Consider the following 14,669-nt stretch of genomic DNA (forward strand, 5'->3'; position numbering starts at 1 on the left):
TCCAACCATAGAACACGCACTATCCAGGTGCCTAGTCAAGGGTCTCTTCCAGTTTTTCAAGTGACCACGTCTTTAGGTTGGAAATGGGTAACTATCTGACACCACTGCATCCATGTTTTCTTCCACAGCCTCATCATGCCATTGAGAAGTCATGCCTTAGAAAAGAAGCTGAACCAAGATTAGGTTTTAACCAAATTATGAACGAGAACACAACAATTGCTGTGCATGTGCCAAAACACAGGTATGTTTCTTCACACAGCATACTCAAAAACTGAAGACATATTAGCCCTATTCACACATGTTCACACTTGTTTTACAAGTGTACAGTCTGCAGCACAGGTACAGATCTGTATGCAGGTACAGTTATTCACATGCTATGCAGAGCGCAGGCACCGCTGTACGCTTCCAGTCTGCACCATGCATTTGAGGGGCCTGTTCTCAGGGTCACTTTTAAAATGTACACAGATGCAGTCATTCACCCCAAAACATGTACAAGTGTACAGATGTCTGTATGCACATCCCACATAATAATGCATGCTATTTTGTTCTGTCTACGTCTGTATGTTGCTTTTAAAAGTATTTCTGCTGATGGCCAAGTAACCAATCCTTTTCACCAAAACAAACATTAGCAAGAAGGCATCCTGGCATACTATTCCTCATTGTTTCCTCAGAGAATAGCTTTTACTAGTAATGGAAACAACTTTCTGACAATTTTAAAATGCACAGTTCTGAATCAGCTCTTATACTGTATTTCAGCAGTGCTACAAACAGATGTAATCAACAGCGGCAAAAGTGAGAAAATACTACCACCTTGTGGAAAGCAATTGGAAAAAGAGCACAGTGACTGAGGGAGGTGAGGTGAGAGGAGCCCAAACCACACATATACCACACTCTGTATGCTCCCAAGACACCCACGTAACCCCTTTTTAAAAAGTGTATTTCTTATTCTGCAGTGCAATTGCTTAAAACTGTTCTGCTGTGCATTGGTTTAACAACACCATCAACTATTCATCACAAATACCACAAGCAGATGCATATAAAATCTTTTATTGTACACATGATGAAAGAACACAAAGTAGTAAATTTTGCACGATGCCTGGCCAAATATGGTTACTGTACACAAGTGTGCCAGCCATAACGGGTTGCAGTTTCTTGGACGGTCATAGATAACACCGTTAATGCTATACAGAGATTCTCTCTAGAGATATAACAATGGAAAATTGTTGCCCTAAAAATTCAGTATTTGGCAGCACAATATCAGCTTCTGGAAATGCCTTTTGCAAAGACTTGCACCATTCTACTCCTCTGGATTTGGGACGGACTCAAAGAACAGCAGCATCCAATTTATGCATGAGGCAGAGACACCAGATCTGAATTTTCACTAAATAGTAAACCCATTTATTGATAGATTTTGTCTTCTGGAATTATGGACTGAACACCCTCCAAGTATAAATGTATCTAATATCATTTACAATTTCTGGCCCTGTTAATGCTAAACCTATGACAAAACTAACAGTGAAATTAATCAACATATATAAAAGGAACTACATAAGGCAAACATTTGTGATGGCAAGTAACTTATGAAATAATTTTAGATTGCAAAAATCATTTCTAAACAAATCTGGCAGCAGCAGTACTTGATTTACTATCCAGTGTGCAGATCATTCTTGCTTTATAATACCCCAGTTGCAAAAGTACACACAGTCTCTTGTAAACAGTGGACTGTTTAGTTAGTGCAGAGATCCCACCGCCCTCCACAAGGACATGTGTCTTGCTGATGGGCAGCCTAAAACTTAAAGAATTCAAGTGCTTAAACAGCAAGAATGGCTTTACCTGTATTTAACTTAAACGCAGTCAGGCCGCATAAATTACCTTATGTTTTCACCAACCATAGATTTTGTTGTATGAAAATGGTTACCTAAGCCAATCTGTTCACTTACATCTAAATATTTTTCAGCATATTAGATAGACAAGACCACCAGTGGGAAACAGGACGCCTGTCATCTCCATTCCCAACCACTGATATGATTCAAAATCAAATGCAATTATAGTAATACAGTTAATGGTCAACACAAATAAGGTTACATTACGAGTGCAGAGATGAAAGTTTGCAGCTCTGCTCACTACTGTGCAACCGACACACACGATGCAGGGTGCATTTCAGTCACCAATGCATTTGAAATGCTTCCTCCTGCGCAGTGACAAACCCTGTCTTCTTGAAGCCGACAAACCCAGCGTTGCCAAAGCTAACTATGCGTACTGCGCAGTTCGGATGCAGTTTTACCTGTCTTCATTTACAAAAAACATGGCTAGTTTTCAGATAACTTTGGAAGAAATATTCAAAGCACATTTTCTTCTGATCTGAAGAAAAATGCAAAGAACAGTAGAAGCTCAAGTATTACCACAATCATTTTTCAATTAGCAACCCATCCTAGTATACTCTAAGTGGATTTGAAAGGAGGATAAAATTTATTAAAATTAAAATATTTGGTTCAATATTTGGTGATACTGTTGATTAAGGCAGAAGGAAGTGTTAGTCTCCACAAATGTTATGTATGAATAATAAACACAGTATTCAGTATGGTAAAGCAATAATTTTTGGGGAGAAGAATGGTCTGAATAGCTTGGAAAAAGCAGAAAAACACCACAAATGCAGATATATCCCCATGGTTTCTGAAAAATTCATTCTTGGAAACCCACCAGAACTAAAGGGACATTTCTCTTAAGATGATGTCTGTGGACTGCTTAACTTCAGAGATGCTTGTTTCACCAACTTCTGCTGGTGCCTTGTTGCCTGAGCTTCCTCAATAGCACGGCCAATCCTCTGCAAAACAAAGTATGTTTCACTATTAGCTACGAGACGTCACAAAAATCTTCACTCAGAAACTGGACCAACATTCCTGGAGGGAAATGAAAAACTGAACTTAGCTCACTTGAGTTCAAGAAACATCTTCACAGAACAGAGTCAGAGTGGCTCAAAGAGAAACAGCCTGGACCAACGAATGAAGATAATTCCAACCCAGAGTAGGTAGGAAAGTATGCAATTGCCTTCCATATTAGCAAGCACTCAGTGCCCTGGGATCTGTCACTGTGCTTGGGCATGAACTAGCAGTTCCTCTTCTTGACTCCCAATTTCTTGATTTTAAAACTTAAGTAATGGGGGACAGGGAAACCCACCCCATCTTCCTGCCTGAACACAATTTAAGAGAGCAAAGTAGATATACAAGTGAGACCAGCTGCATGGAGACCAACATGACTCAGGACCTTTGTGAAGGCATGCTTTCAAAAGCAACAGTCTTTCAGTACTGAATACCAGTGTTTTAGTACTGAGCTGGTGCTAGGAACATGCTTGCACTCAAAATATTCATTAAAGAGGGCCAAGCAGCAGTTTCAATGCCATTACCTTTGCTGAAGTCGTATCCTTGAGCTGGATTTTCCGTGACAACTCCTGTCCTGGGCTGCCTTTTTTGTGGAACACAAGAAGCCCCTGGTCCTGTTGGAAAAAGCAGTGACATTTGAAAGAGCTGGAAAAATGTTATTGCATACCACGATTAAACAAGTGGTTCTAGTAAGAACTAATCAGCCTACTTTTCTTTCACTGTCTCTAGAACTGGACTAAATTTGGTTCAAATTGAGGTCCACAAGTTAGATCTCTTGTGCCTCAAATGTTCATGCGTCCGCCATCTTAGATCGGGGTAGATGACACGATTACAAACTACACCACTGAGGTATCCCTGTGTTTCACTCACTACAACTGTACCAAATTTGGTTCAAATAGGTTAGACAGTCCTCAAGTTAGTGCACTTGCACCTCAAATGTTCAAACATCCACCATCTTGAATTGGGTTGGATGACATCGTCACAATCTACACCGTTGAGGTGTCCCTATGTGTCCCTACAGCTGTAGCAAATTTGGTTCAAATTGATTGAGCAGTTCACAAGATAGCCCACTTGCACCTCCAAAGTTTACGTGTCCGCCATCTTGAATCGGTGTGGATGACATCATCACAAACTATGCCACTGAGGTGTCCCTGTGTGTCACTCACTGCAACTGTACCCAATTTGGTTCAAATGGGTTAGACATCTACAAATTGGACCACTTGTGCCTCAGATGTTCATGTGGCCATCATTTTGAATTGGAGTGGATGACATCACCCACCCGCCATTAGGACATCTCTATGTGTCCCTACAGCTGTAGCAAATTTGGTTCAAATCAGTTAAGTGGTTCACAAGTTAGCCCACTTGCACCTCAAAGGTTCAAACATCCGCCATCTTGGATGGGGGTGGATGACATCACCACAAACTACACCACTGAGGTGTCCCTACAACTGTACCCGATTTGGTTCATATTGGTCCAGGTGTTGTGAAGTTGATGGTGGGGGGACACATGGATGGATACACATACGGACACACACAGAATGCCAGGTGATCTCATAAGCCTACTGGAAAGTAGGCTAAAAAGGATGCAAGATTCCCTTTGTCATGACCTCCCAAAACAGGCCATCATTTACTTACGGAGAAAAATAGCTATGGAAATATTCCCTGCCCTATTTATACACTGAGAACTGCAAGACTGAACCAAATGATTAGAATATTAGGACTACTACCAAGGATTAAAATATTTTTTTTCTGCTCATTACCTTGTAATACCCCCAAATCCCAGGGAAACAACAACATTTATTCTGTAATACAGTACATTTTGAGAGATGGGAAACTTCTATACTCCCTCAAGCGCTTGCAGGATTTGTAGGAAGATGTCTTGAATCACATATCTCACTCATTTCTCATGCTATAATCGCTTCACCTGGAGAGGCCTCGAGTGATTACATCGGGTCTACAGATCATGAAGAAAACCATCACAGTTGGATTTTTGGAAGCTTGGTGGAGTTGCCATCAATTAATTTTACAGATGGAAACTAACAGATCCTTGGTAGTACCTCTTTCTGCCTTTTGTAACTTAACTGCTGTAGTTGCCAGGGTGGGCTTCTGACCATAGAAACATTTATCTTACCTTAACAAAGATTTGCAGTTCATTTCCATGCACAGCAGGCGGACGTGTAAAATCTTCATATAAACAATCCCAGTCTGTTGTTAAATGCCCTAGAATCTCCACCTCTTTTATGACCATCACTCTCCTAGATGAAGACGCAAGAATACATTAGTATTTTCTCCTTAGCAAACAGACATTTACAGTGTTTGGCAAAAGTTTCTCAGTATGTAAATGTATTCTCCATGCAGATAGCACAAAATAAATGACCAAAAGTTAGAATAATATTGTGGCTATGATGACATCTAAGCTGCAACTATGGCTGAACTAACGTTAGGATATTTCCACATGTCTTTACACTGGTGTGTGCATCCCTCTCTCTACAGGTGAAACTTGGAAAATTAGAATATCGTGCAAAAGTCCATTAATTTCAGTAATGCAAATTAAAAGGTGAAACTGATATATGAGACAGATGCATTACATGCAAAGTGAGATAAGTCAAGCCTTAATTTGTTATAATTGTGATGATCATGGCATACGGCTCATGAAAACCCCAAATCCACAATCCCAGAAAATTAGAATATTACATGGAACCAAGAAGACAAGGATTGTAGAACAGAACAATATCGGACCTCTGAAAAGTATACAGTGTACTGTACTTGATTGGCCAGCAAACTCGCCTGACCTGACCCCATAGAGAATCTATGGGGCATTGCCAAGAGAAGGATGAGAGACATGAGACCAAACAATGCAGAAGAGCTGAAGGCCGCTAATGAAGCATCCTGGTCTTCCATAACACCTCATCAGTGCCACAGGCTGATAGCATCCATGCCACGCCGCATTGAGGCAGTAATTGCTGCAAAAGGGGCCCAAACCAAGTACTGAATACATATACATGCTTATACTTTTCAGACGTCCGATATTGTTCTATTCTACAATGCTTGTCTTCTTGGTTCCATGTAATATTCTAATTTTCTGGGATTGTGGATTTGGGGTTTTCATGAGCTGTACGCCATGATCATCACAATTATAACAAATTAAGGCTTGACTTATCTTGCTTTGCATGTAATGCGTCTGTCTCATATATCAGTTTCACCTTTTAATTTGCATTACTGAAATTAATGGACTTTTGCACGATATTCTAATTTTCCGAGTTTCACCTGTAGGTAAACCAAATCCAAAGCTACTTCAGAGATGCTAATTCAGCCGAGGCAACTTGAGAGAGATTTTCACGTTCTTTACTTGCAGCTCATCAAGTGGTGAATGCTGCTGTTTTACAAAGAGTTTCTTTGAATTGCCAGGATTGTATTGCGGGACTCAGTGGAAACCTCTTTTTAACCTCTGTTTGAAAATTACATCTGTTTTGATTACATCAGAAAGCAGGGGGGAACAAATGTCAGTGGCAGAACTTCCAAGTTCTGCTCTCACAATAGTACCTGTTGGTGATGACAAGGTGTGCCTTTTTGCCTCCTGGGACAGCACAGTGGAATCTGAAGGTCTCTCCTGCTAGCTTCTTGATATGTGAATTCTGGAATGGGACCAGGGTGGGGGAAGAGATTATTTAAATCAAAACCACTTATTTCTCATCCTAAATGAAAATGTCACCTCATACATCTGTTTCTAAGACTTTGAATTCTAGAAGTAGCAGCTCTCCCACGAAACACAGATCATGACCACTGTTTTGTTCCAGGCAGGGCATTTATTGTTTGGGGGCTGGTCAAATCTGCATCGCAGCTTGGAGTCCTGAACAGAATTCCTTGCCGATATTAACATTAAAGAAATAAGATGCATAATCATCTGCGTCATGACCCAGCTTGGCAAATGGAAGGTACTTATCCCTAACTGGGCCATATATTGGAAGTGCATCAAACCTACAGACAATATATCCATGAATTGCATAAAGCAAAAGGACAAGAAAAATTACATTCAACCCAGGGGTTCTCAAACTTGGGTCCCCAGAAGTCGCTGGACTACAACTTCCATTATAATGAGAGCTGCAGTTCAGCAATATTTGGGGGACCCAAGTTGGAGAACCCCAACATTAAACCATCACATGTCATGCCCTTCTTGGACAGGTATTGCTTTTTAGAGAAGTCCAACAACCAGAGGCCACCACACATACACAGAACTGTGTGCAGCCACTCAAAGAGAAAGAACAGCCAGTGGCCGAATCTGCGACAATTATTCAGACAGGATTCATCATTTCCCCCTCAGGTCAGAACTTTATTTTCACAAGCCTGAAGTACTTCTTCAAATATATAGGCAAAAGATTGTATAATACATAAAAAATTGTAATCTGCAAAGAATGGCTTCGCTTGTACAAGTGCAAATGGAAGTTTTACAAGAACAGCATTTAGTTGGTCAGCACCAGAAACGACTAAACAGGACACTGCTTTCAGAAGGTTGTATTTGAGCTGGCCTAACAAACGTCCTTTTTAAAAACAAACAAGTACTTCAGCACATGATAACCACCATCACAATCCACCTTGAATGTATATGAAGGCGGAACACACATTTGTTAACAGGATTCATTCTAGACTGACGCTTCTGATGCTCCAAGACCAAGGCGTTGCCCAAAATGCCACTATCCTGCAAGATCTTTCTCTGCCTTCCTTCTCTTAATGCAACATAAATGTTTAGTCTTTAGCACTAATCAGACATTATGCCAAAGATGTTCGACAAAAGTAGAGGGCTTGAAATGGGGCTGGAAGTCCCGTTGTGGCAGTCATCCCTGTCAGGAGCTCAGGGTTAGGGCGGCGTTTGTCTGACGAGGCAAATGCTGCATTCATGATGGTGGGTGCTTCCATGATCAGGCGGTGTGGGCCTGTGCCTCCCTAGCATGCAAGTGCCCACCATCATGGACGTGGCATTTGCCACTTCAGATGAGCGCTGCTCTAACCATGATCAGGGTGCTGACCGGGATGACCAACAGGGCTGGGTCGGGACTTTGGGCCTTGTTTTAGGAGCTCCACATGAGTAGAGCAGAGGGGCGTAGCCACCATTGTGCAAACGGGTTCAAAGAACCCGGGCTGCCAATGAAAAGGGCCACCGAAGCCCTGTGGCTCAGGCTCCAGAGGAGCCCAGAGCGAACTTCCCCCTCCCACACATGGGCTGCCAAGAGCCCGGGCAAACTCTCTGTTGGTTATTTCAAGCAGCGCTGGCTGCCCGTTAGGATGTTTTTCCCTTTCTCTCCCTCCAGAGAGAGAGAAAGGGGGAAACATCCTATCAGGCTGTTTGTGTGATGTCACACACAAAGGGGGCATGGCCCGGGCTGCTGAGAGCCCAAGCAAGCTCTCAGCTTGTTATTTCAGGCGGTGCTGGCTGCCTGATAGGATGTCCCCCCCTCTTTCTCTGGAGGATGAGAAAGGGGAAAACATCCTATCAGGCAGCCAGCACTGCCTGAAATAACCAACAGAGAATTTGCCCGGGCTCTCGGCAGCCCATGTGTGGGAGGGGGGGAGTTCGCTCTGGGTTCCGAGCCACACGCACGGGAATAACTGGAGGGGGTCACCGAGCGGGGCCAGACCCAGGCCGCCGTTCAGCTGGCTCCGCGGCTGGTAGATCACCCTTTGTATAACATCTGAAGAGGGCTTTTATTCTTTCCATTTCCTGCAAAGCTTTACTGCTGCTGATCAATGAAGACCATCACCAACAATACAGCTACAAGAATTTGGATGATGACCCTGCCCCATACATTGGTCAAATATTTCTATTTACAGGTTTACATTAGGAGGGAAATAAATAGAAGCACCAGCAAACTTCTGTCCCCAAAGGGCTTATGATCATAATGATCTCCTTTCTGAGGCTGGGTGCCCTTCTGGATCACAGAAGGCAAGTTGTGCACATATCGTCAGTTGCCATGAAGGAAAAGCCAACATCTGGGCATCCTGTTTTTACTCTGGCACATGGGATCGGTACGCATGTATCCATTCTGCCACGTGTACAATCAGGAATTCTTGCTGCATCTACAGATGGGAAATGCAGACCCGGGTGCACGCATCACATACAGCAGGTGTCTCAACACAGAAGAGATTTCACATTAAAAATTTATCTTACACAATGTGGCCCTCTAAGTTCCATGGAAACCCTCAAAACCTGCAGTGGTGGTATTGGTCTGTTAGAAAAAAACGTCCTGAAATAGCAGCAAGCTAATCCCTTTATCAGGACCAACTAAAGTCACATAAGAAAGCGGGCAATATATTCTCAAACTCTTCTTCATAATGGATCTTAAGAAAAAGGGTCGTAGTGGGTGGTATGGGGAAGGCGGCGGGGGGGGGGGGGAGAACAGAGGAGTCGGAGTCCCTGGGCATGGTAAAAAGGAAAAGACCCCAGCAGAAGACAGAGGGTGCAGGAGGTATTATGCAAACAAAAGTATAAAGAATGCATTTGAGAACAGAACACCAATTTCAAGCCCCACCCCACACCCACGCCGCCTTAATTTTATTTTTATGATTTCTTGAAAACATTTGTCAGGAGAAGTGAGCTCTCTCTCACCAGCTGCCAAGTGAGAGCCACTCCGGAGTACAGTTACAATTATATAAATAAATATATATTTACATACATATATTGATAAAAAAATAGTTCCCACAACATGTTCCAGTACAATAAAGATACATTGCGAGCATCAATTCCAGTCTTTTTCATATGGGTGACAAAGCATGAGGAAAGCAAGTTTTGAAATTGTGGTGGCCAGTTGGAGTTGTCCAAGGCAGATGTGCAGTTTTTGATGTATACGGTAGTTTTATAATAAAAATATTTTAAACCAATATATCCCACATTGATGCTTGTGTTAGTGAAAAGCTGATATGCATGCCATAAGTATTTCTTTAGACAGAATGATACAAGAGTAGCTCAGAATAATTGGGACATTAAAAAAAATGCTCTGTAGGATTCTGTTCTCCTCATCACCACACAATTTGGACAGAAAATTCTCTCTATATAATTTGAAATGAGCAGTTTAGTACCAGCAATACTTAAAGGGGTTGCGAGAAGACACTGAATGTCATAAAAGACTCAAAGCATTGCACCCTTTATTTTAAAATAAACCAAGGCAGACAGAGATGATGAAGTACAATCAAGGAAAGAGATGCAGACTCCATTATTCCTGTTGTTGCTGCATATGCATAGTGGGAGAGAGGAAGAAAGAAGAAGCGTGTTAGGAACTGAGCTTCACAAGCAGGAAGACCAAGTGCAAAGTGAAAGACAAAGACACACACACACACACACACACACACACACATGTGTGTATATATGAGAACAGTAAAGCAGAGGCATACTAACTAAAGCACAGTAGAAACAACTCCTGTGGAATCCTTTTTTGGTAGGTCTCTATAAAAGCTAAAAATGAATCTCCAGTCAAGTTGATACCTTCAAAAAGGAAACTTCTCTTCATCTCCAAATTATTATTAAACAAGAAATGTTTCATGGAAATGTGGAATTAGAGGTGTTTTTTTTTTAAAAAAGTAGTAATTAATGATGCAAGATAATTCCTCAGAAGAGTAAAGCAAAAAAGCAAGACACACGAATTAAACGAGAAAGTATGTGTCATATCTGTTTCCAGCCCCTCTTCTTTTAACTTAAGGCTCAGCTTCCAAGCCATACCTGAGCAGGTTAGGCTAAGCAGGGAGGAACCTGTCCAGGGTCTCCCAATGAGCTTGATGGCGGAGCGGAGGCTGAAACCATCTCCCTGCTCTGAGCCACTGACTGCACCACACTGGGGCTTGAATCACAGGAAGAGCAAGTTGATACTTTTTGATAAGCCAACTAAACACCAATAATAGAACAATTTCGGGTCATACAGGACTGAAGTTTGCAGTCCTTTGGAACACACCTTCTTAGGAAGAGTTGGCAGATTACCTACACATCTGAGACAGGAGGAGATACAACATTCAGATGTGGAGTACCTCCCTCACACAACTTTTGCAAACAGTTTCCTTTAGAGTTGGAATTACGGACAAGATTTCAACTGCTTCTTGATAAATGTTTGGCTGTGCTACTGCGACCTGGCCAATGCCCCCTTAGGGAATATATGGCTGTTTCAATGCATTCTTTTCCTATTCTGAAATATACATCAAAGCATACCTCAAATAAGTCGTAGCCTTCAGCTTCACCTCTGTCATAGGGTCGAATGATGCCGTCTTCATGAATAAGACGTGGAGGACGGAGATTTGACACTTCTTCTGTCGATTCTGCCACCCTATCAGATATGATAAATGATGCTGCATTTATTTTAGTTTTGATCATTGAAGACTATATACACACGATATCTATATCTATCTATTTAATTCTCTAAGCCGTACCTAGGGAAACAGATGCTCTGTGCCGGATCGGCTAGTTTTTATTAAATATATTAAAAAATATTTTCCAAATCTATGCAGTGTTTTCCATGCAAGCTACTCAAGCGCTGTGTGCAATGGAAACACTAGAAAAGTTCGTGGGAACGTGAAGATTTCACTGTAGTTGAGTCAGCGCAAATGTCCTCCCCGCAATACTCTGGAGGACCACTGAGGCTGGAGACCCTCCTTCAGTGGCAGAGCGTGAGCGTGATCCATGCAGCCGTCTCTTAGGAGTGGTTCACATGCTCACCCAGCTGGGAACCCAATACAAGGAGTGGGGATGTGAGGGCGATACAAGCCCTGTGCCATACATACAAGGGAACAGGCATAACCGCAACACAAATCAAAAGAGCATTGGGCTTTTCCCAGGAAATTTAGGACCTACCAACAGACTTCTTCACACAGCCCATAATTAATCTATGGAATTCTCTGCCACAGGATGTGGTGATGTCCAACAGCTTGGATGGCTTTAAAAGGGGCTTAGACAAATCCATGATGAACAGGCCTATCCATGGCTACTAGTCTGGTGGCTATAGGCCACCTCCAGCCTCAGAGGCAAGAAGCAATAGCAGGAGAGAGGGCATGCCCCTTTCAGCTCTTGCCTGTGGGCTTCTCAGAGGCATCTGGTGGGCCACTGTGGGAAACAGGATGCTGGACTGGATAGGCCTCCTTGGGCCTGGTCCAGCAGGGCCGTGCTTATGTTCTTACCTCTGGATCCCTTGGAACGTGCTGCTTGCCATGTCCACAATGCCTCCTGTCGGACGAGCCACCACACCTACCAGGCCCTTCCCAATCCCTTTGAAGAATCCAGCGGCACCCTCCTTTTTGGCACCTTCAAGCATAAATATAAGGCTCAAAATTGCACCTTCTTATGTAAGCCCAAGGCTTCACATCCCAAGTATGCATTTCAGACAATTCGTTATTTTGCCAGAAACTTAGCTACGTTAGCAGAGACGCAATTGCTTCTGTCTAAAAAGATAATCTCAACAGAGCCAAATTCATTTGCATTTTGAGAGGATCCACAGTTATAAGTGCTTGATATAGAATTCCAGAAGCAAGTTTCAAAGCCTTCCAGGGAGCATCATGGATTTTTAGACTGGATATGTGGCAATACAGGGTCGTCCAGGTGGAGTTGCTTGCTAGAAAGTTCAGGGTCATGGAACTTCATGGGGACTACTTCCAATTCCCACAACATGACTTCTACTACCTGCCCCAGTTCCCAGCTGACTTCTGTCTTGCCTATTAATTTCTAGGAGGCAACCAGTGGTTACTACCTCAGCAAGCAAAGAACAATGACCCCTAGGCTGAACTCTGACACGGGAGTGCCCAAGCCAGCGAAACTCACTACTCTTGCAAGGTATGAAATTAAGCCTCCAAAATTAATACTCTCTAGCTGGTGAGCTTTGGGGAGAGTGTGAGGAGATGTCTTTGATTGTGAGCAAGGTGATTATTGCCCATTGCATCCTGTTTTAAGTATAATACCACGTGCTGTTTGTGGCTTCTTTCATCATCTATCCTGAACATTTTGATAGAACAAAAACACAGCACACTGAAAAACGGGTCAATACAGAAAAACAAAGCAAAGCAGGCGGCTATATCTATAGACAGTTTTGGAAATGAAACCATGTGTCGTGTGTGCATGCATATGAATGAGCACACACATGTTATAAGAAAATATCAACAGATACCTAACATAATTCTGTTGTTAGGCTTAATTAACTTAATAATATGACATTGTGAACTTTTGCTTAGGAATTCTGCAGACTATGAAATCCCTCAACATCTGCACAAGTCAAAAGAGCAGTCTTTTTTAGCTTACCTTCTACAGGTTTTGTGATGATTCCAGTTACTCCACCAACAACCCCCTAAAAGAAATAAAAGGGAGTGGGACGGAACAGCAAGTCAGTGTCATTTTAAAAAAATGTGTTTAATCATCTCCAGCAGTAATCTCTGGTGTTGTATTTTCTCACTATAGACTTCCGGTGAAGTGTTTAAAATGTTTTCTTGGGATGCTGACTGCATGGTGGTAGAATGGGAAGAAATACAAGTGATAGGGGGTGAGTAAGTTAATGTGTTGACTATTCTCTGATTTCCAGATTGTATGAACAGTAGACAGTTATCTGCAGGGGTGGATAACAAAACTGTGGATGATGAGGCATCAGGGCAATGGGAATTGGGGGGTTCCCGAGGCAGCGAAAAATGGGACAAAAGGACTAAGAAGTGGGGGAAATGGGGGGAGGGGAGTGCCCTCTCATGCTCTGTGTACCCCCAGCTGTCCAGCAATGTGCCCCCAAAGTCCAAAATCGCATTTCCCCCCCCGTGAAAAGTTGCAGGTTTTAAAAAACTTTCCCCACAAAAATGAGCCACAAAATGGCTCCTGTCCTCAAAATGGTGGGAGGAAATGACCTCAGAGGTCATTTACACCCATCCCCAACCCACGGATATGCGGGACTTAACTTTTTAACTGCTGGATTTTATCACACATACCAAGGTTGTGTGGCATTTACCCAACTGCAGATGCCTGGTCCGTGATTAGTGAGGTTTGCCTGTAGTGACACAGCCTCCTCCAAAGTCAGCTGACATGAAGATTAAGGGTACACATCGGAAATATTCATTTGTATACCCTCTCTAAGGATGTGTATGAAGTGTTTCATGCATATCCCGAAGGGCGGAGAGCAAGCGCTTTAAGAGGGAGAAAGCAGGTCTTACCTGCTCATCCAGTCCCCTCCAACAACCCCCGACGCCCCAGTGCAGTGCTGTTGGGATTAAACGTCCCGCCACTCGGCTGCAGGGCTGTTCCCAGCAGTGCACAGGGAGAAGTCAGCATGGAAATGGCCTCTGAGCATGAGCGGACGCCATCTTGAGTGGTCAGCCACACCATGCTGACCAACACAAGATGCCCAACATGGCAGACAAATCTATGACATATTTGGGCCACTGAAGTTCAAGTAGCATCTAAGTATCATACTCGGAGAAAGCCTTTCCCTCCTTTGGCAAGACTGTCCCCAAAATCTTTGGGCTGGCGGCCCATCTCCTCTCTCCTCTTCTGCTGGTACTCTTTATCCATCGTGATGGCAGCCAAACCTTTCCCCACAGAACCCGTGATCCGAGAGACCACCCCTGCAGCACCACCTGCCGGCCAAGCAGAGAAAAGAGATGAAATCCCGTCACGGTTTCCAGTGGTGTCAAACACACCACCTGCACCACATATAGGGGCATTTGGATTTAAACCCTGGCTGAGCCCTCCCCCATTCAAATGCAGATCCATTGAGGACAGATTCTACAGGTTCAGCTCTGTACGGGTGAACAGTCAGTCAGGCTAAGGGCAGAGGAGACGCGGGTCCCAAC

At 43.1% G+C, this 14,669-nt stretch overlaps 1 protein-coding gene across 5 annotated transcripts in view; it reads right to left on the bottom strand.

The window, feature by feature from the left end:
* Positions 1-1,031: 1,031 nt before the first annotated feature.
* VPS13C (vacuolar protein sorting 13 homolog C) overlaps positions 1,032-14,669 on the bottom strand; it is a 136,403-nt gene continuing 122,765 nt past the window's right edge. For 4 of the 5 annotated variants that reach the window (XM_053272123.1, XM_053272121.1, XM_053272120.1 and 1 more), the window contains 8 exons: positions 14,290-14,453; positions 13,141-13,186; positions 12,030-12,153; positions 11,068-11,182; positions 6,423-6,514; positions 5,011-5,134; positions 3,404-3,493; positions 1,032-2,824 (listed from right to left, as the gene is read on the bottom strand). In XM_053272123.1, the coding sequence (XP_053128098.1) occupies positions 2,723-2,824; positions 3,404-3,493; positions 5,011-5,134; positions 6,423-6,514; positions 11,068-11,182; positions 12,030-12,153; positions 13,141-13,186; positions 14,290-14,453 (857 nt within the window). In that variant the 3' untranslated portion in view covers positions 1,032-2,722. Of the gene's footprint in view, positions 2,825-3,403; positions 3,494-5,010; positions 5,135-6,422; positions 6,515-7,181; positions 8,077-8,469; positions 10,100-11,067; positions 11,183-12,029; positions 12,154-13,140; positions 13,187-14,289; positions 14,454-14,669 lie in introns of those variants that run through there. The other variant, XR_008311401.1, reaches the window with a different exon arrangement.

The sequence above is a fragment of the Hemicordylus capensis genome, chromosome 10 (genome assembly GCF_027244095.1).
Source record: "Hemicordylus capensis ecotype Gifberg chromosome 10, rHemCap1.1.pri, whole genome shotgun sequence".
Classification (NCBI taxonomy): Eukaryota; Metazoa; Chordata; class Lepidosauria; order Squamata; family Cordylidae; genus Hemicordylus; species Hemicordylus capensis.